Raw genomic sequence first — 27676 nt, forward strand, 5'->3', positions numbered from 1 at the left:
TAAGCGTTATGATAGTTATTTATCACTATGTTTCCCTATCACACATGTACAATAGAATTGTGGGCAATTTAGAGAGTCTGAGGGTTTGGTTTTTGCTTTTTTAAAGTGCCCAGCTAGAAAGATGGCTCAGCAGTAAAGAGCTCATACTGATCTTACAGAGAACCTGAGTTTGGGTCTCAGCCCCCACCCACATATCACATATCTACACTTAAACATTTTTTTAAGTGTTAGACATCCTTTAAGGCTCCAGTCAGAGATAAATATTGTTATCTCTTCTGTCCCTCCTGTTTTTGTTGAGACGTTTCGTGTATACTATGGTGGCTGCAAACTCATCACTTAGCTGAGAATGACCTTGACCTTCTGATCCTCCAGCTTCCCCAACACCTCTCCAGTGCTGGGATTACAGGTATATGCTACCACTCTTGATTTACTTGGTTCTGGGAACTGAACCTAGGACTTGTCCATGGTAGACAAACACTCTACCAATTGAGCTTTATCATTTAATACTTTCTTTTCTCTTTTTCTGAGACAGGGTCTTGCTAGGTAGACCAGGCTGGCCTTGAACTTACAGCTTCACCTGCCTCATCCTCCCTAGTGTGGGACCAAAGCTCTTTAAAAAATGGATTCAACATTTTGAAGAACTACTTAGGAGATTAATCAGACCTCTATAACTGATATTTTTGACATTTTGAGTAGCACATGCCCAGGAAAATACTCAGAATGAACAAATGACTAAATAAAGCTACCTCTAAAAATATGTTTTAGCAATTACATTTATACATATTTTTTAAAAGCCTGCAGACTAAGTAATGGATAAATTTCGCTGTTAAATGACATATATAAGTTTATGTGTAAACATGATTGAGAATCAAAAAGATGTTAGTTTACACAAGAAATTACTGCGTGCTGGTAAATTAGATCTCTACACTGGAATGTAATTGCAGGCTAATACTTGATCTCTTTGTTTCTGTAAAACATTAATGTGTACAATAACAATAAAAGACTACTTGGTGAAGCAGTTTCTTAAAAAATGGATTCAAGTAACTAATACAAATTTGAGTTAACAATACTCTTATTTTTTCTTTCTCATCATCGAATCTATTAAATTTTATCTTTATTCTTTTTATTCCTTGTTATTTGCTTTTGCTTTTCAAGACAGTGTTTCTCTGTGTGGCCTTGGCTGTCCTGGATCTGCTTTGTAGACCAGGTTGGCTGTCTCTGCCTCCCTGAGCATTAAGATGTGGGCCACTGAGCCTGGCTTCCAATGCAGATTCTGAAGACTGAAACCAAAGCCTGTACTTTTGCAAGCATGTTACCAACTCAGCTCACTCTCCAGCAAGTGGGGACCCTGCCTTTGAGAAAGGGTCTCTACGTTTTATTAAAAATGACCACGAACCTCTGATCTTCCTGCCTCCATTTCCCAAGTGCTAGGACTACAGACATGCACATATGGTTTTTATACACCATTAGTAATCAAGCCCAGAGCCTCATGGATGCCAGACAAGCACTTGCCTAAACCACTTTCCCAGCCCTTCAGTGCTTTCTCCCCCCCTCTTTAAGATATTTGTTTACCTATGTAACCTTGGCTGTCCTGGATTGGCTTTGTTGTCCAGTCTGGCCTGGAACTTAGAGAGCTCAGCCTGCCTCTCTGACTGCTGAAATTAAAGGCGAGTGCCACCATGCCCAGCTCAGTCTTATTTCTTTAAATACATACCCTCTTGAAACACTTTGAATGTTTCTGTTATACATCTGCTCCTAACAATTCTCATTCCCTACTCAACGCTTTTTGATCACAGCTTTTCTTGTGTCTTTAAATTTTACTTTTTCTTCTGTGTCCCAAAATTTGATTCTCTCAAGATTATTTCTACAAACTACCATCCTGCCTCATTAAAGTATAACTTGTTTGCTCAGAAACCATTTCCCATATAGTTTCTGTTCCAGGTCACGTTTCAAAAGTTAAGGATATAGCAATGAAAAGAACCAGGTTGACCTCAAAATAGTATTGATCACACCAAAGCAAACTAAATACACTTACTTCAGATATAAGCAGACTCAGATGTTACTCAGATGTTATTTGGGGAAGAACAATATACTAAAATAAATGAACAAAACCAAACAATTTAATTACATTTTAGTATTTTATTTTTCTTTCCTACGTCACAATTCTTTAGTGCTCAGATTTATGAAAGTCTTTATTTAACCCTGCTGGTCAAAATTGGGAGCAGGTGGGATCTTTTCCTTCTTACCTTGGTAAATCTTCTCTTTGCTGTGAATATAGTTAAGTGTCTAGAGGGGAAAATCTGGGCGGGGACCCGTTTTCTTCCTTCTTCTTCTTCTTCTTCTGTGCTTGATAAGGATCACATAAGGATCTAGTTGCTCTGCTCTTGATAAGGAAGGGAGGAAGGAGGGATGGAAGGAAGGAAGGAGGGAAGGAGGGAGGGAGGAAGGAAGGAAGGAAGATTGATTTTGGGGGGACATATACAGGCTCAGTTTGGACTATCTAAATGAAGTGATAAAATGTCAGTCCAAGGATTACACAGTGGTTTAAAGAACCAGTAACACCATTAGCAACCATTGGCAAAAACTGAAATTGTTTTACAGAGAAGGTAGAATAAAGTCCTTTAAAAAAACAAACAAACAAACAAACAAAAAAACAAGGTCTTACTCTACACCCCTGACTGGCTGGCCTGGAACTCATACTCTACACCCCTGACTGGCTGGCCTGGAACTCACTATGTAAGTATGTAGGCTGGCCTCTGCACTGCTGGGGTTGAAGGCTTGTAGGCACTATTCCTCCAGGTACAGCAAATGCCTTTTCCCCCCTCACAATTCTTTTTCAAATGAAATACCAACTGTGTACCACCAAGTGTAGCAATTTTTTTTTTCTTTCCAAGACAGGGTTTCTCTGGGTAGCCTTTTCCGGACTCTTGTAGACCAGGTTGTTCTTGACCAGAGACCTGCCTGCCTCTGCTTGCCTGAGTGTTGGATTACAGGTGTGTGCCACTTTGCCCAGCTATAGCATTTTTTGGGGGAGGGGTAGGAAACTAAATGAAGCATTTGGATCTAGGCACTAGCATAACCATTATTCCATTTTATTGTCACTGAATCAAAGTACACTTCTGTGAATAGCTGCCTAAAATTAAATCTCTAGTTCATCAGTGGATCCAGACTGGAAGGAGTCTTTCCGACTTCAGAACTTTTCACTTAATCCCACATACCTCACAGTAACTGTTAAATTAGGTATTTTTACTCCCATTGAACATTCTTCAAAAGGGTCAGAGAAATTTGGTCTCAATAACTTATAAAAGAAACCAGTTAAAGAGCAGTTAGGATTAAAGTCATATTGTTTCATACTTGAGTATAAACAGAAATAATTCTCTTGAAATATTTCATTTATGATGACTAGTCTGGTACTGTTGAAAACTATTATTAATATCAAAGAATAGTAATATAGAATTAATATTTATCTTCCACAGGAAGTGGTAACACAGCAGAAAGCAAATATAAACTAAAGAGGATTCTCTAGATATCACTAACAATACTAGGTATTACTTAAGAGAGTGAAGTCAAAGACAAAAGCTTTGCTGCAGTCTAGAGACTGGGGCAGGACAATGTGCTTTGGGGGATGGTTTTCAGAAAAACTTGTCTGTGAAAGCTGTTAGGGAGAATATTATTTGAAGTAGGATGCTTCTTCAATAATGTGCAGTGCTGTGATCACATCACTGTCCTAATGAGTAGCTGAGCAGTTGCTGTTTACATAGTAAACATTTACACAGGAATACTTGAAATGATTTTTATCAGTCATCTCATCGATTAAACATTAAAAAAGTGTGCGTGGGTGTTTTGCTTGCATTTATATACCACCATCTGTATGCCTTTGCCCTCAGCCAGAAGACAGCGTATGATCCGTTGGTTACAGACAGTTTTGACAGCTGCTATGTAGGTGCTGGGAACTGAATCCAAATCCTTTGCAAGAACAGCTGGTGCTCTTAACCACAGCTAAGCCATTTCTCCAGTCCTCAGTTCATTTTTTTTCTTTAAGTTTATTTGGCTGAGTGCGGTGGTGTATGACTTTAGTCCCAGCACTTGGGAGGCAGAGGTGGGAGGATCTCTGTGAGTTTGAGGACAGCCTGGTCTACAAAGCCAGAGCTGTTTCACTGAGGCACCTGCGTAAGAACCAGGAGAAAAAAGTTTTGTTTTTCAAGACATGTTTTTGTAGCTCTGGCTATCCTAGAACTCACTCTGTGGACCAGACTGGCCTTGAACTCAATCTACCTGCCTCCCAACTGCTGGGATTGTGACTACGCATGGCTAATTTTATATAGAGGAGTGTATTTAACCACATGAATGTATGTGCATGTGGGTGCTGGGAACTGAACCCAGATCTTCTGCAAGAGTAGGCAGCACTCTTAAGAGAGCCTGTGTTCGGCCTTATTTCATCAATTCTAACACTTCCTTTTTCATAATTTTAAGATGGTGTATGTAACCGCAGTATGATATGATTGAATTAGACTGTTTCAGTGTACAAGCAGTATCATAGTCAACTTGATGAACCCCATCAAGCTGTCAAGTACAGCTTTAAATGCTGCACAGTATACACCCTTCCTCATTCAAGTGTTACAGTTTTACCCAGCTGCTGTCCTTACTGGTTTACAGAACTGAGGCTAAAAGACTTAAACAGTATCTTCAAAAGTCACAGTCAAATGAGTTAGCAGGGCCAGAATTGAAAATCTGGCAGATTTCAAAGGTCACCCTTTGGTCCTGTCTCAACATTTACCTTGGGTGATGTACAAGGTTGAATAAAAAGATACCCTTGTCTGAACTACTACTCAACTCAAGATTCAGCTCAGGCATGACCTTTCTGAAGTCTTTCTAAGTCCTCCAAGAACAACCAGTCTTGTGTTCTCAACACTTTAAGAATAACTCTATTATAGTTACACACAATTTCCCTGGGGAATTACCTTATTCCATCTTTCTGACCCTGCAGTGCCCAGTACTGTTCCTGACACATTGGAACTCGGTATGTCTGTTACTAAAAAGGGCGCTCGCCAAGTATAAGGGAAGAGAGACTAAAAAAAATAACGGTACAGAAGACCTATAAATTGTGTTTGGTGGGATTAGAAAGAACCAATGCCAGGAGGTAGAAGTCAAGCTAGGCATGGTGACCACGCAGTTACGAAAAGCTGAGGCAGGTGGATCTCTGCGAGTTCCAGGTCAGCCAGCGCTATACAGTCCAACCCTGCCTCAAAACAAACAAAAACGCACACATCAAACGCAAAACAAAACCGTTTCCCACCGTCCCCTCTGCCTTTCACTTTGCCTAGAAAGTTTTCTTTTTCCCGAAACCACGTCTAATCCTCGAATTCAGCGTCTCCATCTGCACCACTGTAGGAAGAACTCTGGCCACACTTCCAATAAACAGCCACAGCGTCCGCCGGCGTAAAAAAAGGCTTATTTTAACCAGCGATCGAACTATCCCATGACTCGGGGCGAGCACCCAAATCAAGGAGTTCGGCACGTGTCAGCCTAACTTTTCGGCCACCAAAGTGGGGCTGACGGTGAAGTTCAGAGCGCGGAAGCCGACAGGCGACCAGACACGGATACACACCGCCGAGGAGGTGTAAGCTCCACCGCGCCTCCTTCTCCGGTGGGGACTGTACTTCCAACTCTCGCGAGACTGGGCCTGAGCGCGCGCCTCCAACCCCGGAGACTTACGCGTGGGTCTCTTCCGATTCAAGTAGCCACACAGCGAGTGTGAAACGTGCAATTCCGGGTCGGCGCCCCGGAAGCGGAAGTGTGGCCTCCCTGCTGTCAAAGTTGTAGTGTTCCTCAGGGGTCGGTCCCGCCAACTCTCGTCCCGGTTTCTCTGGCTCTTGAGCGCTCCCCCGCGAAGGGTGGGAGCGCAGGGGCGGACGAGCGAGATGAGCACCATGTTTGCAGACACGCTCCTCATCGTTTTTATCTCCGTGTGCACCGCGCTGCTCGCCGAGGGTGAGGGTGGCTCTTCGTTGGAGCTTTGATTAGTCTCGGGGTGGAAGGGCACGGGGGTCCCTCGCGCCTCTCGAGGGGAGACCAGGAGCCTCACTTCTTCAGACCTGCGTGGTCCGTGGCAGGAAGTCCTGGGCGGTGGAATCCGACTTCCCGACTTTCTTTGGCGTACTTGTGGACACTCAAAAAAAAAAAGTTTTGATCTGACTTTGGAAAAAAAAAAATTACTGAAAAGTGCAGAGCAAAATGTTGAAGTCCTTTTGTCTTCCACTAGTAACGATTTAAAAGGCAGTTTGTTGTGACCATTCCAATAATTTCTCATTAGCATGTTGCTTTTAATGTTTTTAGGCATAACCTGGGTCCTGGTTTACAGGACCGACAAATACAAGAGATTGAAAGCGGAAGTGGAAAAACAAAGTAAAAAATGTGAGTATGGTAACACGTTGGTAGTTTCAACATGTTAAGTTCACAGCAGCCGTTTTGGGAGCACCAGCTGATACCAAAAGTACAAAAATAATTCAGTATAGTTAGTTGGGGCGCATCACTGAAATCTTAGCACCCCCTGTGGGTTAGTTGGAATGTAGACAGAAAATAAGATAACGGGGGAAGGAATTCCAGGTAAATGATAAATCACGTTTGGAACCATGGAGATTTTAATATGTGAGTTGTGTTTGGAGAATGATATCATCATGTCTAATGTCAGTGTGAGTGGGACCTTTTAGGTATGGGCCAAGTTTCAGTTGAGTAAGAAAGCTGAAAAATGTTTGAAAAAAATGATTAAAATAGGTAAAATTTGTTGCCTTTGGAATAAAGTTAAAATTCAGCAGGGGACAACTGATCTTATAAACAAGGCCTTATGTAGCCCAGGCAGGCCCTAAGTTCATGATGCCTCAGCTCCACAATTATAGGCACAATTGGAACCCAGCATCTTTTTTATTTTAAATTTATTTTTCTTTTTTAAGCATTTTGGAGACAGTGTTTCTCTGTGTACCTTTGGCAGCCCTGATCTCACTTTGTAGACCAGGTTGACCTTGAACTCACAGAGATCTACCTGCCTCTGCCTCAGAGTGATGGGATTACAGGCCAGGCTCCCAGTAATCTTTTTGTTTTGTTGTTTGAGGTGGGCCTTATTTAGCCCTATATGGCCTTGAACTCACTATGTAGCTGAGGATGATGTTGAGCTGATTCTCCTGACTACCTTCTAAGTGATGGAATTATAGCCATTTACAACCCACAACTACACCTAATTTGGCTTCTTGGACTTTCTACAACTAGCTTTATTTTCATTTCTTTATATCTTTGTATATCTTTGTAATTTTTAGAGTGTCATTTTTTTGTCTTTCAGAGGGTTTTATTTTTATTTTTTAAGATGTATTATTTATTAAATGTAGTGTACTGTCTGCATGTACACCTGCCCACCAGAAGAGGGCACCAGATCTCATTATAGATGAATTGTGAGCCACCATGTGGTTGCTGGGAATTGAACTCAGGACAGTGAGAACAGTGAGTGCTCTTAACCACTAAGCCATCTCTTTAGCCCCTTGAGAGGGTTTTATGAAGGCCAGGCTAGCTTTGAACTCTGTTTAGCTGAGGTTGACATTGAACTTCTGATCCTGTTTCTGCTTACTAAGTTCTAGGCTTACAGTTCCTCTCATGCCCAGTGTCTGGGGTGCTGGGGATTGGCCTCAGGGCTTTGTGTAGGATCAGGAAGCCCTCAGCCAGCTGAGCTGTATTCCTCAGCTTTCCTTCTATTTCTTCCCTCTAAATTATCTTACTTGGGGGCTGGAGTATTCTGCAGTAGAGGTCATTCCTAGTATACTCAAAGTCTTGAGTTCAGCCTGGCGCTGTGGTGTAAGCCTGTAATCCCAGCACTCAAATGCAGAGGCAGGCAGATCTCTGTGATTTCTAGGCCAGGCTGGTCTTTAAAGCGAGTCTAGGATAGCTAAGGCTACACAGAAAAACCCTGTCTTGAAAAACCAAAAAAGGGGGCTGGAGAGATAGCTCAGAGGTTGGGAGCACTGACTGTTCTTCCAGAGGTCCTGAGTTCAATTCCCAGCAACCACATGGTAGCTTACAACCAGCTATAAGGTCTGGTGGCCTCTTCTGGCGTGCAGGTGTACATGCAGGGAGAACTTTGTATACATAATAAATCTTAAAGAAAAAAAAAGACTCATTTGATTCACATAGCAACCACTGTGGTCAGTTATAAAAATGTTTCTGCCTTATGGGGCAGGAGACTGAGACTCAAAAAGTTAATGATAGACTTACATCACAAGAAAACAAAGAACTGGAGACTAAACTCAGACATTTGTTTTCAAGCCTAGACTTTTAAAATTATAGTTCTCCATTCTTTACTCAATGTTGATACTGGTGACTCGCCATATTTAAAACCAAAATCATGCATTTTGTTTACCTTCACAAACATGGTCCTCTTCCAGGATTTTCTTACCTTGGTGACTTCATGCTTCTAGCAGGGAAATCCAAAAATCTTAAACACACACACACACACACACACACACTATTTCTGTGCTCCTTGCTTCTACTTGCTAGCATGAAAATGCTCCTAGCCCTTGGTTCTTTGTGTTCACTTGTGTATCCTGTGTTCAGTGGCTGGTGCATGGTAAACAGTGAGGTTGCTTTGGTTTGGGTTTAGGATTTTGTTTTATTTTCTTAGGTTTTTGGGGGACAGCTCTCACTCTTGCCTTGGCTGACTTAGAACTTGCTCTGTAACCCAGGCTGGCCTTGACAAACAGTGAACTTCCTAGTTTACCCTTTAGTGTCGAGGTTACAGGTATAAGCCACCTTCCCTTTGTTCATGTACTCATTCTTACCTTGTGCCTGTATTTCATTATCAACACCTGTCACTGTCGTCCTCTTGGATGGTTTCAGATCTTTTTACATATTCCGGTATCTGCTAGTACCACCTTTTTTCAAGTACCATGTTTCATTGGATCTACTGCAGCATCTTCATGTATCTGGCCGAAGTTACTCAGACGCCCTTTATGGAGTACGTGTAGGGTGCCTTTTTAAAAACATAACTCTGGTTATGTTGTCTTCTTAAAACCTCAGTGTCTTTATACGGTTTTTAAGATGAAAATAGGACCTATGAGCTAGGTGTAATGGCACATGTCCGTAATCCAGTATTCAGGAGACCTAATCAGGGTGTCATAGGGTTGAGGCTAACCTGAGCTACATAGCTAAATACTACTTCGAGAAAGTTATGGGCCAGACTTGGTGGTACATGCCTTAAATCCCTGAGGCAAAGGCAGATATATCTCTGAGTTCCAGGCGTATCTCTAACTCTAGTCTCCATAGCAAAGTTTCAGGCCAGCCAGGTCTACATAGTGAGACCTTGTCTCCAAAAAATGAAAAAGAAAAACGGGAAGAATAGGAAGCCAGGTGTGGTGGCATATACTGTTAATCCTAATACTTGGGAGGCAGAGGCAGGCTGGTCTCTAAGTTTGAGGCCAGGCTGGTCCACATAGTGAATTCAGGACAGCCAAGGATTACATAGTGATGCAAACGTGCCAAAAGAAAGGAAGGAAAGGAAAATAAAAGATAAGAAGAAAGATAATGACCTTGTCACTGCAGAGATGAGTCAACCATTAAGAATGCTTTCTGTTGTGGGGTGTGGTAGCAGATGCTTTTGATCCCATCCCAGCATTCAGGAGGTAGAAGCAGGTGGATCTCCGTGAGTTTTGAGGCCAGCCTGGTCTACAAAGTGAGTCCAAGACAGCCAGGATCCACAGAGAAACCCTGTCCCAAAAAGGAAAAAAAAAAAAAGAATGCTTTATGTTCTTGTAATAGAACCCAGGTTTGGTTTCCAGTACCCACATCATGTGGCTCATAAATGCCTATAATTCCAGTTGCAGGGATCTATTGCCCTCTTTTGTCTTGTGTAGGCATTTGTACAAATATGGTACACATACACACAAACACACACACATATAAATAAAAAATATTTTAAAAATGATATGTACAGTAAGGCTCAGGAAAATCTGTTTTTTTCCTTCCCTTCTCTTCTGACTATATTTGTTTGTTTTGTGGGGGGTTTGTGGGCTCATTACATAGTTCAAGCTTGCTTCAGAGTTTCAGTCCTCTTTTTTTAGCCTCTGCTAGAGTGACAGTACAAGAATATGCCAACACATCTGGCTTTCCTGCAGCCACACTTTATCTCATTATTCCCCTTTGCTCTTTGCCTGATCTCATAGGTCCTTTCTGAATTCTGGATTAGTCTTGGATTTTCCTACTGTGGGTCTTTAGTACTTGCTATATTTTCTCTTTGTATTTTTTTTTTTAGTAAATTCTTAGGTTTATTCAGTTGATAGAATCAGATCTTCATAGTTTCTGATTAACCATAGACCTCTCCTTGGAGTGCTTGTCACAGTTTCAATATCTACCTCCAACACACACAGAGTTAGCCTTGGCTAGCTAACTCTGTAGCCCAGGCTGGCCTCAAACTCTGCCTCTGCCTCTGAAGTGCTGGGATTAAAGGTGTGCGCCACCACCCCCTGGCCATATTGTGATTTTACCTTCCTGTAGACCATGGTTTTTAGGTTTCTCTGCTCAACTACACTGTAATGTCAGTGAAGGCACAGTAGTATCTCTAGCCCCTAACACAATCCTAGACACTTGTAGAAATGTGTTTAATAGACTAAAGAACAAAGCATCTGTGTAGTATTGCACTGGTATCCAAATATAAATCTTTTTTCATAAATTTCTTTGTCATATATATTATATAGTTTAGTATCACATTTATTTGAATGAATGTTCTCTTATTTATTTGTTTATTATTTATTTATTTTAGTTTTTTGAGACAAGTTTCTCTGTGTAGCCCTTGCTGTCCTGGACTCATTTTGTAGACCAGGCTGGCATCAAACTCACAGCAATCTGCCTTTGTGTCCCAAGTGCTGGGATTACAGGTGTGCATCACCGCACCTGGCTATTTTCTCATATCTTAACTGTGAAGATTTTAGGCTTCATTACTGTTTTTTTGTTTGTTTGTTTGTTTTTTCCCTTTTGGTTTTTCAAGAAACGGTTTCTCTGTGTAACAGAGCCTGGCTGTCCTGAACTCACTTTGTATACTGCCAGGCTGGCTTCGAATTTACAGAGATTCACCTGCCTCTGCCTCTTTGGAGTGCTTGGATTAAAGGCATGTGTCACTATGCTTGGCAAAATATTTATTTGTATTGATTTTATTTTATCGTTTGTTTGTTTTTTTCCCCTGAGACAGTTTCTGTGTGTAGCCTTGGCTATCCTGGACTCGCTTTGTAGACCAGGCTGACCTCAAACCCACAGAGATCTGCCTGCTTTTGCCTCCCCAAGTGTTGGATTACAGGGGTGGGCCACTGTGCTAAGCTTCTAGTGTGGATTCTGAAGACTGAATCCAAACCTGTATACTCTCCACCCCATGTGCGCAGCTTTGAGATAGGGCCTCCACATTTTATCAGAAAATGACCCTGAACTTCTGATCCTCCTGCCTCCATCTCCCAAGGGCTGGGACTACTGACATTTACCACAAAATGAATGAGCATGGAGTCTGTCTTCTGTAATTTATAACCAAATGGACACCTATCAATGAAGAATGTGTGAAAGAAGAAAAAAAAAACATAGTAAATTCTCTTTTTGAACACATTTGAGAAATTTATTATTTATTATGTGAGACTAGGGATTAAACTCTATGTCAGGAGCATATTAAGTAAGTTATCTTAATACTGTGCTATATCCCCAGCCCAGGACATTTTCTGATCCCTTGAAATTCTTGCCATGTCGCTCAGCCTAGCCTTGAGATCGTCTAATGTTAGCCTGTGGAGTTCTGAAGATATAGGATAGGAGTATACGACAGTGCTTGTCTTAAACTCATAAATGTAAATGCATAATTTTTCTGGCATTTTATGTTCAGAATTCAGCATGGCTCTAGGCATGGGAACTTTTTCAGGTTTATAAAGATGTTTGAACTAGAATTAAACATAAATTAATTTTCTTGTTCTAATCTTAATTCTTATTGTCATTTGGAAAATACTGATACCCATAAAGCAGTCTTTGAAAAAAAAAAATTAAGCCTTTCATATACTAAGTGAATGCTTTGCCCTGAGGCTGTATTCACAGTCCCTAAAGGTAGTTTTTCTTTTCTGCCAGCAGTTGAGGGAGCAAGTCAGTTAACTCAATCATGACCAAAGTCCTTCTGTGTAACTTTCTTGTAATTCATCTATGATAAAGCATTCTTTTCATATATAATTTTTGTGTTTATGTTTACAGTAGAAAAGAAGAAGGAAACGATAACAGAGTCAGCTGGTCGACAACAAAAAAAGAAGATAGGTGAGATAGCAACCTAAGTGAAACTTGTATGTTTAATTAAACAGTCATCACTTTACCCTTCTTCCTCCAGCCCCCCCTCAAGCCCCCCACACCATGTTCAAGTCAACAGGCTCTTGTTCTTTGGTTATTGTTGGCACATACATATTGAATATGTGTGCACAAGTATATAAATACAGTCTGCTTTATCTGTTTTTGTTGTGTGTATATGGTTTCAAGGCTGCCACTTTGTATTGGATAACCAATGAGAGGGCTCATCACCGAGCAAGGCTGATTCCCCCTCTACCAGCAGTCATTAGGTGCCTACAGTTCTTTATCTAGAGTGGGACCCTGTGACATTTTTTCCTTTCCATGTTAGCACATATTGGGCCATTTTTCTGTTCTTGTTTATACAACCATTTCTAGGAGAGACTGTTTCACAGCAGGCTTCCTGGTATTCTGGCCCTTACTGTCTTTTTTCTCTCTCTCTTTTGTCATGTTCCCTGAGCATGGATGCAGGAGCTGTGACGTAGATGTATCCACTGGGGCTGGGTTCTCCACAGTCTCTTCTCTGCTTTGTGTCCAGTTGTGATTTTCCGTGGTGATCTCCCTTTGTTGTAAAGAGAAGCTTCTTTAAAGAGGATGGTAGCTACACTTATCTGTGGATCTGAGGATAAGATTTAGAGTGCAGTAAGGAATTACACTGGTGTAGCAAAGTGGCAATAGTAGATTCTTTTTCTTTTTTTCAAGCTTTTCATTTGTGAGCCTCCATGTAGGTACTGGGAATTGAATGTAGTCCTGTGGGAGAGCCAGTGGTCTTAACTGCTGAGCCATCTCTCCAGCTCCAGTAGTCTTTTCTAAAATCTATGGCCTCGCTAGCTCCAGGAAGTTGGCTAGGTTTCTAAGTATGATTTCCCACTTGTTTAGTGGGCCTTGGGTCCAATTACACAGCTGTGGATTACCACCAACCTGCAAGTACCACTTATAGTGCTTTCATTTAATTGAAATACTTTGTCACTCTTTAAACATTCTGTTAGTACAAAGCAAGCAACAAGCTATATATTCACTTCATCTTAAGTGATATTGAAACAAAAATGCTTTTGTAATCTCCAGTGATAATTTATTCAAGAATTATGCTGTGCTTAATACATTTGTACTAACCAGTTTATTAATTCTTTTCAGAGAGACAAGAAGAGAAACTAAAGAACAACAATAGAGATCTATCTATGGTAAGAATGCAGAGTATAACTTCACTGTGAACCACATAAAGCTGTTTTTGTTTTTGTTTTTTTTTTTAAGTCCTATTTGCATCAAATGTTTTACATTTAAGTTCTTAAAATTTATTACCTATCATGGCTATAAATAGGAAATACATTTTAGGTACAATAATTATAGGTACAATAATTGTACCTATAATTTTAGGTATAATAATCATAGGTATTACTGGACTCCATTGAAATAAAATATGCTGCCACATTTAAACTTCATTTTATAGTTTGCATGAATGGTGCATGCCTTTAATCCCAGCACTCAGAAGCAGAAACAGATGGAATCTCTGAGTTCAAGGCCAGCCAGAACTACAGAGAGACCTTGTCTCAAGAAAACCATCAAATTGGGTCAGAGGTTAAGAGCACTGGCTGCTCTGCCAGAGGTCATGAGTTCAATTCCTAGCAACCACATGGTGGCTCACAACCGTCTATAATGAGATCTGGTGCCCTCTTCTGGCGTACAGGTCTACATACAGACAAAACATTGTATACATAATAAATAAATAAATCTTAAAAAAAAGAGAAAACCAACAAACAACAACCTACACCCCCAAAATAAAGCCTCATCATTTTAAATTTGTTTATGAAGGCTGATTTGGAGGTTATAATTTGTCTCCTTCAGAAATATCTTGCTTTTTTTCCACACCGAGACATCTAAATTTTTATATGCAATAATAAGTACAGTCATTAATGGAGATGAAATAGTGATGCAAATTACATATTCCAGAATAACCTGTGCAGTTGTTTCCATCACTTCTGATACAGTAGTTACAACGACACTCCATGCCTGTGTTTTTAAAAGGCTTTTTAAAGTTTTCCTCTTTTAAAAAAACTATTATTGCCAGGTGCAGTGGCATATACCTGTAATCCCAGCACACAGGGAGGCAGAAGCAGGTGGATCTCTGTGTGATCAAGGCCAGCCTGGTCTACAAAGAGAATCCAGGACAGCCTAGGCTACACAGAGAAACCCTGTCTCAAAAACCAAACCAAACAACCAAACAAAAAAAAAAAACCCTATTACTATTTATTTTTAAGTAATAAACATTTTGCCTGCGTGCATCTAGAAGCCAGAAAAGGGGATTAGATTCCCCAAGAATGGAATTACAGATGGCTGTGAGCTGCCATTTGGGTGCTAGGCATTGAACCCAGGTCCTCTGGAAGGAACAGCCACTGAATGATTTATTTATTTTGTATACAGTGTTCTGCCTCTGTGTATACCTGTACACCAGAAGAGGGTACCAGATCTCATAGATGGTTGTGAGCCACTATGTGGTTGCTGGGAATTGAACTCAAGACCTTTGGAAGAATAAATAGCCAGTGCTCTTAAGCTCTGAGCCATCTCTCCAGCTCAAGAAGATATTTTTAAAACAGAGTTTTCGTTAGTACAATTTTGTTTGATTTTTCTTTCTTTTTTTATTATTTTTTAAATTTTTTTTGGTTTTTTGAGACAGGGTTTCCCTGTAATAGCCTTGGCTATCCTGTGCTGGCTTTGTAGACCAGGCTGGCCTGGAACTCACAGAGATCCGCCTGCCTTTGCCTCCATGAGTGCTGATATTAACGGCATGTGCTACCATGCTCGGCTTTCTTTTTGGTTTTTCAAAACAGGGCTTCTCTGTGTAACAGCCCTGGCTATCCTGGAACTCTCTTAGTGGACCAGGCTGGCCTGGAACTCACAGAGATCCACCTGCTTCTGCTTCCTGAGTGCTGGGACTAAAGAACCATGCCTGGCTTTTTAGCACAGTTTTTGACATGTTCACTGTTTGGAAATTATAAAAGGTAAAAATTTCCACTATACTACTGATGTAGGGATAATGTCTGGAAATTACTCATCTTTATACTTGTTTTTATTTATTTATGCGTTTATGGGATAAGGAATTTAATAAGAATGTAGTTGCAAATAACAGGTTACCTATCTCACAGTGGCCTAGTTATTGCTTTCTTTCTGTTGCTTATGAAGTCAAGAGGTTGGTAGCTCTAAGCCAGTATCATAGCTTGCATGCCCTCAAAGAATGTAGGCCATCAGTCAAAATTCACTTGGCTGGTTGATGCTTTTCCTTGAGGCAGTATGTTCTTCATTCCAACCACCCTACCCCTTGAGAAAAACCCTAAGAAGATTCAAGATTGTCCTTTTAAAAGGTGCTTTTCAGAGCCGGGAATTGTGGTAGTACATGCCTACAATCCCAGCTACTCAAGAGATGTGGGCAGAGAGTTAGTCCAAGGATTCAAAGGCAGCTTTGACAACATAGCCAGACTCCACCATAATCATAGTAGAACAAATATCCCTGTCTACACTTGTTGCTTATGACTGGCTGGCCAAAATGAGATGGAAGGTGGGTTAGGTAACAGAGAGCTTTTTGCCAAGGAGAACTTTTGTATTTGGTTTGTCTGCTTGTTTGTTTTAGAGGCAGAATCTCACTGTGTAGCCCTGGCTGACCTCAAACTGACAGGTCAGCTTGTCTCTGCTTCCCAGTGTGCGCCACCATACCCAGCTTTATGGAAAACTTTTTAAGAAAAAATAAAGGGGCTTCAATTTTGTAGTATTCCGTATTTATTTATTATTTATAGTGTGAAATAAACATTTCTTGCTTTCCTTGTAGGTACGAATGAAATCCATGTTTGCAATTGGTTTTTGTTTTACTGCCTTAATGGGAATGTTTAATTCCATGTGAGTAACCTTTTCTATGCTTCTGTCTAATAGATGTTTTTTGTTTGTGTGCATATGAGCATAAGATTTTTAGTAAGATTTTATTTGTCAGAATTCCAAAGTTACTCTGAGTTTGAGGCCAGCCTAGACTTCATAGCCAAATTCTCCCTCAAAAATAATGGAGGAAAGAAAAAAAATTTCAGATTTATAATAAAGTCACAAGAATATTTGTATTATCTAGATTTACAATTGTTATTTCACCTAAGTTGTTTTTTCTTATATACATTATTGTTTTTTTCTGTATATATTATTCATATATTAAAAAACCCTTTTCATTGTATATCTTTATTGTACATGGACTGTGTCACAGTATACATTGTACATTGACTGTATTTCCCCCATACTGTCTGTCCTTTGTAAATTGGGTTATACTTACTATGTGAATGTATAGTACTGGCTTCCTAAGGAAACATTTTGAGTATCTGATGTGCTTTGAGCATATCCTCACCATCATGTATCTTTCATAATCATTTGAGAGTATGTAGGAGGCTTCATGCTTCTGTACGTCAATGTGGGTTTCCTAAAGACATTTTTTATTACGTGTATTTGTGTGTGTGCTTCCATATGTGTGCCTGTTACAGTGCATGTGTGGAGGTCAGAGGACAACTTGCAGGAGTCTGTTCCCCCCTTCCAGCAGATAGGTCCTGGGGTTTGAACTTAAGTCCTCAGGCATGATGGCAAGTGCCTTCACCCTCTGAGCCATCCTGCCACACTATTTTTTTAAATCAAAAAGTATGTAAATAAGAACTTCATTTAAAAGGAATACAATCACATACCATAGCAGTTTTTAATCTGTGGGTTACAGCCCTTTTGGGGGATCAAACAACCTTTCACAGGGTTGCCGAAGACCTTCAGAAAACACAAATATTTACATTATGATTCATAACAGTAGGAAAAATACAGTTTTGAAGTAGCACTGAGAATAATTTTTGGGGGGGTCACATCAACTATATTAAAGGCTCACAGCATTAGGAAGGTTGAGAACCATTGACATAGTAACTTTTTTTGTTTGCTTTTTGTTTTTGAGACCAGGTTTTTCTGTAGCTCCGGCTGTGTCCTAGAACTCACTCTGTAGACCAGGCTGGACTCTTACTCAGAGATCTGCCTGCCTATGCCTCCTGAGTGCTGGGATTAAAGGCATGTAGCACTACCTCCCAGCTCATAATAACTTTTAAACCTACTTAATAGTGAGAATGTTTATTTATCAGATAAAAGAGATTATATAGTCTTTAAAAATAATTCAGTATGTTTCTCTGTACATAAGTCGCTTACTAATACACTTCTTCAAACTGAAGGTATTCACAGCTAAACATTTTGACTCTTAAAATAGAGTCTTAACAACTGTAATCTTGTTGAGTGGTGAGGTCAGGTCCTGTTGTTTAAACAAGCATGGTGCAGACCAGAGCAGTCGTAGCACTGCTTTGATAGAGCTTAGACAGGCAGAGTTCCCTGGAGCCATACCACATCAATAGAACAGCTCTGACTTTGTTGTTTTTTAACTTCCCCCTCTCTGTTTTTCCCTCACGCTTCCTTTTGTCTGTCCTGTTTCTCCTTCCAAAGTGTACGTACCCTTACTGCCTTTGTTTCAGAGTTATCGAAATTTACAGGAAGATAAAAGACTAAAACAAAGGATATAGTGATGATGTTATGATAGAAATATGTGTGAGGTGCACTAGGAAAAGGAGAAGTGGTTATTTTTATCTAGGTAAGGGATTTAGAAAATGTCCAAATAAGAGAATGTAAAGTTTCTATCCAAGCATAATAACACATGAATTTAATATCCCAGCACTGGGAAGGCAGAGACAGGCAGATCTCTGAGTTTAAGTGCAAACTGGTCTACATAGTGAGTTTCAAGTCAAGTCAGCCTGAGCTACATAGTAGATTTTTAGGGTCTGAAAATAATTTCTGGGGCTGAGGCTATAGCTCAGCTGGTAGAGTGTTTGCTTGCTTGGCATACAGAAGTCCTGGGTTCAATCCCTGGCACTGCATGGGCATGGTGGAACATGTCTGTAATCCCAGCACTTGGGAGGTGGAGGCAGGAGGATTAGGTGTTTAAAATGACTCCAGCAAGAGTCTTCCTAGGCTCTGCTTTTCTTTTTAAAGAAAATAATTTCTTTTACTGAATCCTAATATGCTTCCCTGCACCCCTACTCAAGAGTAGTAGTCTTGCTCTGGATTCGCAAAGCTTAAGTGTATTTAAGGAAACAATCTACCTTGCCCCAACTCTTTCCTTTATTAGATTAGGGAAGTTTGTTTAGCTATATTCCTCATAGAATCTAGTCCTCTGTGGGGGAAATATCATTACAAGTAAGACTTTGCCAAGGAGCTCTAGGGGAAGGGAAGGCAGGAAGATTGTTAGGGCTAAAGCAGAGAGATTGCAAATTTGGAGGCATCTTGGGATATATTAAGACCTTGTCTTAAAAAAAAAACAAAACAAACAAACAAACAAACAAACAAAAAACGCTAGTTGGGCAGTGATGGCACACACCTTTCATCCCAGCACTCAGAGGCAGAGGTAGGTGATTTCTGTGAGTTTGAGGCCAGTCTCAAAAACAAAATTGCTGCTATTGCTACTTTCTCCCATGATGTATATGGGGGTGTGTGTGACGGAGGGGGGTAGTGGGGGTGCTTGTGCAGATGTGAAGGGCAGAACCTGATGTCAGTGCCTTCCTCAGTCTCTTTCCACTTAATTTTTGAGACAGGGTTTAGACCCAGGTTTCTCAAGATGTGGTTTAGGTCTTCCTCAGTGCCTCTGGCATCCTTTCAAGAAGACTTGTAATAATAATCTCAGGATGTTACTCACTGTCACTCTCATTGCCTCACAAGTGTGTTATGGTGTTTTTCTAGAGCGTCATGATGTGTGATACTTCAACACCTCAAGACTGAGAATTGTGAACCCAAATATTTTCACCCAAAACACTTAAAAAAAAAAAACAAAGAAAACAAAAACAAACCTTTGTCTGATGATGTGTGTTGTGGGGTTACACTCGTGTATGTTGAGTGCTTATTTGGAGGTCAGAGGACAACTTGCAGGAAGTGGTTTTCTACTTTCACCATGTGTGTTCCAGGATGGAACTTAGGTCATGGTGCTTGACAGCACTTTTGAGCCATCCTGCTGGCACCTAAAAGTCACTTTTCATTAAAATAGGCGTGTTAACAGGTATCAGATACCTAGCTACTTGAGAGGATGTATTTTTCAAAAGTGGATATGGGTGTTTTGCTTGCATACATGCACCTTGTGCATACCTGGCTCCTGCACAGGTCGGATGACATCTCCTGGAAATAGAGCTACAGACAATTGTGAGCCATGATGTAGGTGATGGAGATTGAACCTTTATCCTCTAGAAGAGCAGGAAGCGATGGCAGCTGTTGAGCCATCTCTCCAGCCCCCTCCCTTCATTCTGTTTTGTTTGTTTGTTTTGAGTCAGGGTTTCACTATGTAGCCTTGGTTTACTTAGAACTTGATATGATATATAGACCAGGTTGTCCTCAAACTCAGAGAGATCCACCTGCCTCCGCATTGAGTGTTGGGATTATAGGTGTATGCCACATGCCCAGCAAAGAGCATACTTAAAAAATCATTAGTTTCTAATGAAGCATATATCAGTAGCTATACTGTACACAGTGTGTTTGGATGCTCTCTAATCTGAGTGTGCAGGGTCTTCATATCAGAACACAGAGAGCCGCTTGTTTAGAGAGCATGATTAGCCTGGGGCCTTCCTCGCAGTACTGCACCTCCAGTCCTAGTTGAAGGGCACTACTTGTGCCCAGATTGTTTTTCTGAAAATAACTGTTGATTTTCTAAAAATAACAAATCCTTACTTCTATTTTTCCATTTTAGATTTGATGGTAGAGTGGTGGCAAAGCTCCCCTTCACCCCTCTTTCTTACATCCAAGGACTGTCTCATCGAAACCTGCTGGGAGACGACACCACAGACTGCTCTTTCATCTTTCTGTATATTCTCTGTACTATGTCGATTCGACAAGTGAGTATCCACACCCTTTACTTAGTATGTATTGCTTTCCGTTGTGTCATTGGTCAATCTAGCTTTACTCTGTAATGCTAGGAACATTCATCTACTGAGTTCTTCATGCTACTGAGAACATTATGCTACTGAGTTCTTTCAGTTGCTCACTTTAGAATTCTAGTATATTGTTTACAACTGTATTAAATGCCTGCAAATCTAGATTACTAACTTTAGGGAGGAGCGGAGTTGTAAAACCAAACATGGCTTCTACACCCCATTCTTGAGCTCAGAGTTGTAGTGCATGTGGACTGTACCACCAGAGGCGCTGTCAAGGTGGAGCATGTTCAAACCCCAGACATCTCAGACTTGAAATTTAAAATCTTATTCTGAGGCTGGCGGGAGTGGGATGGATTCCTCCCTGTTTCTGTGCCTCCGACTGCTTTTCTGGCGCCCCAAAACCATGTGATCACAGGTAGCCATTCACGTAGCAGGCACCTGGGTGCAAATGGAGTGTCACCAACATGTTAGCCCCAACCAGTGGAAGGTATATTCACTCCCAAAACCCCTCCCTGCTTCCCAAGGTTTATATAGTACTTGTTCACTATGGACCACACACACACGCAGGTACACGGGCTGTTGACCAGTGAAGGAGCACAAGCTATTTCAGTGAGAAGCCTTTGAGAATGGCTACTTTCACTGAGCTGTAACACTTTTGAAAGAGCTCTCTCTCTCTCCGAAGCATTCATCCTTGGACCCTCAGACCCTCCTGCCTGGTCAGGCTCGTGTTGCCTCAGCCCATCATCAGAACCTGAGCTCCTGCTAGTTCCTTCTTCTTGTCCTTCTTGGGTAAAGGTGAAAATCCCCCACCAATTTAAAAGAGCTATAACCCTAAAATCCTCGGAGAAGGCCTTTTCCGCCAACCCCCATCTGGGCTAGAATCCTTCAGAGCCTGCTTGTTCCAGACTCTGCTCCCTCCTGGTACCGTGTTCAGTGCCATCTGGACATCCTGAGGAACGTGGAACCACACTCAGTTTCCTTTCTCATTGTAGCTTCTGAAATACAGTGACTTTGCTTGTTCCAGTGTCATTTCTCTATCATGTACTAGTGCCCTTTGTCAGTTCAGGAGTGTTCACCGCTCCTGTGGTGGGACCTAGGAGAATAAAGTCTCATGCCGTAGCCAACTTTCTTCATAGCATCAGACAGTATATATTCTGAGGGCTAAGCAAAATCACATGCCATAACCCAACATGGCACAAATGTATTTTTTTTTAAAGATTTATTTATTTACTATGTATACAGTATTCTACCTGCAGGCCAGAAGAGGGTACCAGATCATATTATAGATGGTTGTGAGATACCATGTGGCTGCTGTGAATTGAACTCAGGACCTTTAGGAAGAGCAGCCAGTGCTCTTAACCTCTGGGCCATCTCTCCAGCCCACAAACATGTTCTTTATAGAGGCATATAAACAAGTAACAATAGCCAGTTGTAGTGAATAATCTGGAGTAAGCCCACTCCTATCTGCTATACCTGGGAGGAGGTGGGAAAACACATTCCAAGAATAATTCTGTGCTTTTTGAAGAAACTGAGGTCATTCTTGCAGTGTTCTCACAAGCACCCAAAACACCCCTCCCGTGACTCCATTTTTGGACTGTGTTCTGACACAGAGCATCAATAATTTAATAATTTTAGGATATTTACACTTGAAATAAAGCCCAGACACTAAAGACTTGAGTTTTCTGTCAGTGCCAACAATGGATTCTAGGCCTCATACTATGTTAGGAATTTCTGAAACTGAAAATGAGTAAATTCAAAGCATATGGGCTAGGAACTCGAATTCTAGGTGGAAAACCAGTCCTGAGTAGTAGTAGCTGTAGTTAATGCCTGTCCCCCATTTTGTGTGCAAAAAGTAGTAGGAATTAAAAGCCAGCTACAGAAACACAGTGGCCACAGGGATTCATTGTACAAACCAGGATTTTTTTTTTTTTTTTTAACAAAAGGACCATTTGACCTCCGTCCTGGAGCATGAATAGCCTTAGCACTGTTGTTGACAGAGGAAGCAGTGTGAGTGAAAGCTTGCAGGCCTGCTGGAGGCCTGGTAGGGAGGCAGGGACTGGGAGTCCATTGTTAGGGAGAGGTAGGAGGAGATGAAGCCCAGCACTGAGGAAGGTGACCTGGATTTGTGCCTCACTCTACGGGATGACTTTATTCATGTTCTCCTGTGAGGTGGCTGAGTGGCTGCTGGCTGTTCTGTCCATGGTCCTTTGTTTTTGAGCCTGTTGAATGAGATTTATTGCTAGCTAGGTTATGGCTCTTTTCAACTTCATTCCATTTTTTGTTTGTAGTGAGGCTATTATGAATGAATTTTACTCCCAATTTCTTTCTCAATGCTATTACAGAAAAGTGCATAGAAAGCTATTGATTTTTGTATGCTCATTTGTATCCTGCTAATTTATCATTTCTTTGTAAGTACAGAGAGCTAGCCTACTGTGCCAGTAGGGGCACCCTTGCTTATCTCTTCTAAGGGCTCGCCAATGGAGTCTTTAGGGCATTCTTGGCACGGGATCATGTCTTCTGCGAACAGGGATGATGTTATGCATCCCTCTTATTTCTCTTCTCTGTCTGCGCTGGCTGAGACTTCAGCACCACTTTAGAAAAAGCGGAGTAAGAGTAAAAGACCTTGTATTGTTCCTGACTCTGAAGGACATGTCTTCAGTTTTCCCCGTTAGTATGGTGGTGGCTGTGGGTTTGTTGTTCATCGCCTTGAATATGTTACAGTTCTTCCATACCTAGCTTCTTCAGGGATTCAGCGTGTTTTGCTTTGGTTTCTTATTGTGTTTCTTATGGTATAAGTTTGTTGGCGACAAATTTGTAATCTTCATTTAACTGAAAATATCTTTAATTCATCCTGTTTTTGTTGTTGATTTGAGGCAGAGGCTTTAAGTAGCACAAGATAGCCCTAAACTTGCTATGTAGCCAACGGTCCTCTTTACCTTCTGATTAGTGAGATCACAATTGTGAGTTATCTGGCTTATTCTCATTGTTGAAGTGGGTTTGTTGTTTGTTTGTTTGAAGACAGGATCTTTCTATGTAGTCCTGACTGTCTTGAAGCTTGCTAGATAGACAAAGCTGGCCTCAAACTCATAGACATCTCCCTGCCTCTGGTTTCCAAATGCTGGAATACCAGGCGCAAAACTTTTCTTTTTTTCTCAAAACAAGGTTTCTCTGTGAAGCCTGGCTGTCCTGGAACTCACACTGTAGACCAAGCTGGACTCAAACTCACGGAGATCCACCTGTCTCTGCCTCTGTCTGTGCTGGGATTAAGGGTGTGCACCATCATTTCCTGGCTTACAAAACTTTTTAATATATATTTTTAATTTTTAACTTGAGACAGGGTCTTAGTATGTAGCTTAGGCTGGCCTAGAATTTGCTATATATAGATCAGGCTGAGATTCACAGAGATCTACCTGCCTCTGCATCCTGAGTGCTGGAACTGAAGGGGTGGCCATCTTAATATGTTTTATTTCTTGAGACTTTTATGTATGTATACAAGTGTGTTTTGTATATCTAGCCCCTGCGCCTTCCTTCAGCTTCTCCAGACCTACCTCTGACATGTCTGTTTCTGACTTCTTCCTCCCTTTCTTCCTTCCTTAATAACCTAACCTTATTAGGCCCAATCAGTGTTACCTGGATGCAAATGGGCATGAGGCTGCCCACTGGAGAGAGCACGGGCAACCTGTCACTCAATACCCTTCCAAAAAAAGTAACTCTCCCTTCCCTGGCAGCCATTAGTTGTCAATAGCTCCTCAGCTAAGGATAGAGCCTGGTAAGCCCCTCTCCAATCATCCATGCTGGAATTTTGACCCTCTTGTGTAGGTAACCACAACTGCCCTAAGTTCATGCCTGCAGTGGCCCTGTCACACGCAGAAGACAGTAGTTTCCAACAAATCTTCCAGAATGTTCCCTGAAGCTTGGGCCAGGGGGCTGACCACTCAGTCACTTGCTCTCGGCCCTTTGACTAGTTATGGCTCTCTGTAACCGCTGCTCACCGGCCAGGGTTGAGAGCAGCACAACGTAATGGATGAGCTGTTGGCCCTGCTGCGTTGAGTCGAAGGGTGAAGTTCTCACAATAGCAGGAAGCTCTTAATCCACTCACTCAGTGTTTTGTTTCTCCAAAACAGTTTTTACTTGGCTTTCTATTTTCTCCTTTATTGCAGTAAACCTGCCATTTAAAAGCCATCAGAGTTTTTAAACTGGTTTTTATTCTGGAAAATGACAAGGACTCATAATTGACCCCTGTCTGTGCAGAGTAACTGAGCAAAGATCACTTGTATGTTTTGTCTAGACTTTCATTGCAGTGTTTGTTGGCTGCACAAATGTGGTATCATCATGTGTTCTCTAATGTCTAATTTCAAATTGTTCTTTGTTCTCAGAATCCTTATCCTAGTGCTAAATACATTGTAGGTACCCAGGAAATACTTGTCAGTTTTTTGTAGTTTTTAATTTTATTTTTTGAGACAATCTTATGTCTCTCAAGCTGGCCTTAAAACTCCCGATCCTCCTGTCTCTACTTTCCAAGTGCTGGGATTACAGGCATATGCCATCATGCCTGGTTTTTAATGCTCAAATTTTAAAAATTGGAAAATAGTAGCATATTGTTTGGTTTTCTCACTGTTTTGTACAATGTTTTTGTTTTTACATATGTATATTTATTTTTATTATAAAAGTAATACAAATTCAGATATTTCTTTCTCTAGCCTGAACTGTTAATGATTGGTCTTTCTAACTCATTTTAAAATTTCTTATTAAAGTATGAAATATTGTATGATATATATATATATATATATATATATATAATATATATTTAAATATTTTTATGATAAATACTATGTTAGGGGATTCTTCAAGTTGTATTTTGTTATTTTGTTACAGTCTGACAAGGGATTAAAGGAGTATGTACTTCCAGAGAAGCCTAGATCTGGGCATTCTCCCAGTGTCTTCAAGCCCAGCAGATAATGGAGTATTGAAGGATAGATAGTTCAGGGGCATAAAACTGTGTATACTGAATGCCATTTGTTTCAAGACCAGAACTCTTAACAGAAAGGAGAAGAGAAGCTACTAGACTAAGAATCAGATCATATGGGTTTAAATTATAGCTTTTTTGAGATGGTCTTTTATGGCTCAGGCTGGCTTTGAAGTCTTGCTCCTTCTGCCTCCACCTCCTGAACACTGGAGTTAACAGATGTGTGCCACCACACCTGCTTCTAATTTAGCTTTGTAATTTTGGAGAATTCATTATTTCTTTCCAAAGTTTAGCTTTTTCAAATCCTTAGTGAAGGAATTTAGAAAAGTAATGAGGTAACCCTTAAGGTTTTTCTTTGAAAATGCTGGGTAAACTTTTTAACAGTTGTCCTTTACATAACCTTTGCTTACTCATCTGCCCTCTCCATCCTTGTTGAAGCGTATGCCAATTGATTTTCTAGTCAATTGTCTGTTCATGAGTACTCTTTAGTACACCCACGCCTGTCTGCTCCAAAAGTCGATTGTTTTCCAAAGCCTGTTTATACTGGTTTTACTTGTTATTATAGTTATGTAATTAAATTAAATGTTATATTATTCAAAAAAATCAGAACATAAAAATTGTTTTTACAGGAACTAGTACAGTATTTAAAGAAAAAAAAACTATATTGGGGGTGCTGCAGAGATGGTGCAAGGTTAAGAGCACTGGCTGCTCTTCCAGAGGGCCTGCGTTCAATTACCAGCACCCACATGGCAGCTCACAGCTGTCTGCAACACCGGTTCCAGATGATCTGACACCCTCACACACATACATAAACACAGACAAAACACCTATGCACATAAAATAAAATAAATTATTTTTAAAACTATATTGTTGTATTAGATATAATTAAGATATAATTAAGATAAAGAAAAGATTGGGAAGATTTAAAAAAATCTTTAGGCAAATGTTCTTCCCCTGAGCTGTGTCCTAGTTCCTCTGTGGCCATTTGCAATAAATACTAAAGTCAGCCTTTCCACTGTTGTATTTTACAGGCTTTGTGTTATAAATAAAAGATTACAGTGCTGGTAGCACCACCCTTAATCCAAGCATTAGGGAAGCAGAGGCAGGAAGGTCTCTGTGAATTTAAGGGCAGCCTGGTCTACAAAGTGAGCTCCAGGACAGCCAGGGCTACACAGAGAAACCCTGTCTCAAAAAAAAAAAAAAAAAGAAAAGAAAAGAAAAAGAGAAAGGAAGAAAAGAAAAAAGATTACATAGAGGTTTGGGTACAGCTCAGTGGTAGGGTGAATGCCAGCCTTGACTAAGGCCACAGGTTCTATTCTTGACACTTTAGTAAGAATAAATGTGTGTGTGTGTGAGAGAGAGAGAGAGAGAGTCAGCTTCTTTGGATTAGCAGGCTCAGGTCCTGTCAAGTATGTACAGCTTACTGTTGTGATCTTCATTATATTGAAAATGACATAATCACCCTATTGCAGGTAATCGCACTTTGCTGAGATGTATGTAAAGCGCTTTTTTTACAGCTTATGTTACAAATCAGTTCTTACTATGCTTTCTTTACAGAACATCCAGAAGATTCTTGGCCTTGCCCCTTCACGAGCTGCCACCAAGCAGGCTGGTGGATTTCTTGGTCCCCCGCCCCCATCTGGGAAGTTTTCTTGAAGGAAAGCAGAATTCTTTATTTCCTGATCATATTTTGCAGACCTTCACATCAGACCGGCAAGGCATCTGGCCACATTCTAGCTTTGGGTTATTTCTCAGCTGTGGATATGAACAAAATGACATGAGAATGGCCTTAGCTAATGGGATAGTGCTTTTGGGCACGGATGACGTCTCTAATAAGTGGACTCATTGGTTAGATTTGGGTGATTTTTATGTAACCACAAATATCTTTCTTGTTTCACTCAAGTATTTTAATGGACTGAACAAGCCTGTGTATGTGCCATGTACTATAGAAGCAGATTGTCCATGAACATTAGGAAACTAGGAGACAAAAAAAAGTAGTTTGTGTAACAACTTAGTTGGAATTATTTGTTGTGTTTTTTAAAGCCAAATATGTCGCTTATGGTTGACAATGAGCCAAATTTTCAGCTGTTTCATTTAGAGAGATGTTTGATCTTTTGCACATTTAAAAAAAATATTTTCTGTAATCTGAACATAAGGGTAAGCATTGGCCCAAAAGAGCTAAAATAAAATTTTGTCATGTATTCTTTTATCAACCTTGTCTCATATGTTCAGAATTGTCCTTGTGTACAAGTGTGACTGTTCTAGTTTGCTTCCTGGTACTTCCTGGTGCTTCTGTGACCAGAAGCAACTTATGGAAGGAAAGGGTTTCTTTCAGCTTCCGCTTCCTGGTCCCAGTTCATAATTGAGGGAAGTAAAAGTTAGAACTCAAGCAAGAACCAAAGCAGAAGCAACAGCGAATGGCTCACTGTCT

General features: G+C 40.7%; 1 protein-coding gene across 1 annotated transcript; it reads left to right on the forward strand.

Annotated features, from left to right (window-relative positions):
• Positions 1-5773: 5773 nt before the first annotated feature.
• Tmco1 (transmembrane and coiled-coil domains 1) lies at positions 5774-27458 on the forward strand. Its single transcript, XM_021642595.2, has 7 exons — positions 5774-5991; positions 6337-6414; positions 12247-12306; positions 13465-13511; positions 16148-16215; positions 20096-20240; positions 26803-27458. Exons 1-7 carry the CDS (start codon positions 5922-5924, stop codon positions 26899-26901), a joined length of 567 nt encoding a protein of 188 aa, XP_021498270.1. The 5' UTR covers positions 5774-5921; the 3' UTR covers positions 26902-27458.
• Positions 27459-27676: the final 218 nt, after the last annotated feature.

The sequence above is a fragment of the Meriones unguiculatus genome, chromosome 11, assembly GCF_030254825.1.
Source record: "Meriones unguiculatus strain TT.TT164.6M chromosome 11, Bangor_MerUng_6.1, whole genome shotgun sequence".
NCBI classification, from domain to species: Eukaryota; Metazoa; Chordata; class Mammalia; order Rodentia; family Muridae; genus Meriones; species Meriones unguiculatus.

What these genes read in the sequence shown, in the direction of transcription:
- Tmco1 (XM_021642595.2), top strand. Translation starts at nt 5,922, where the DNA reads ATGAGCACCATGTTTGCAGACACGCTCCTCATCGTTTTTATCTCCGTG. An exon ending in CACCGCGCTGCTCGCCGAGG is followed by an intron (nt 5,992 to 6,336) that starts GTGAGGGTGGCT and finishes TAATGTTTTTAG; the next exon opens with GCATAACCTGGGTCCTGGTT. An exon ending in ACAATAGAGATCTATCTATG is followed by an intron (nt 13,512 to 16,147) that starts GTAAGAATGCAG and finishes CTTTCCTTGTAG; the next exon opens with GTACGAATGAAATCCATGTT.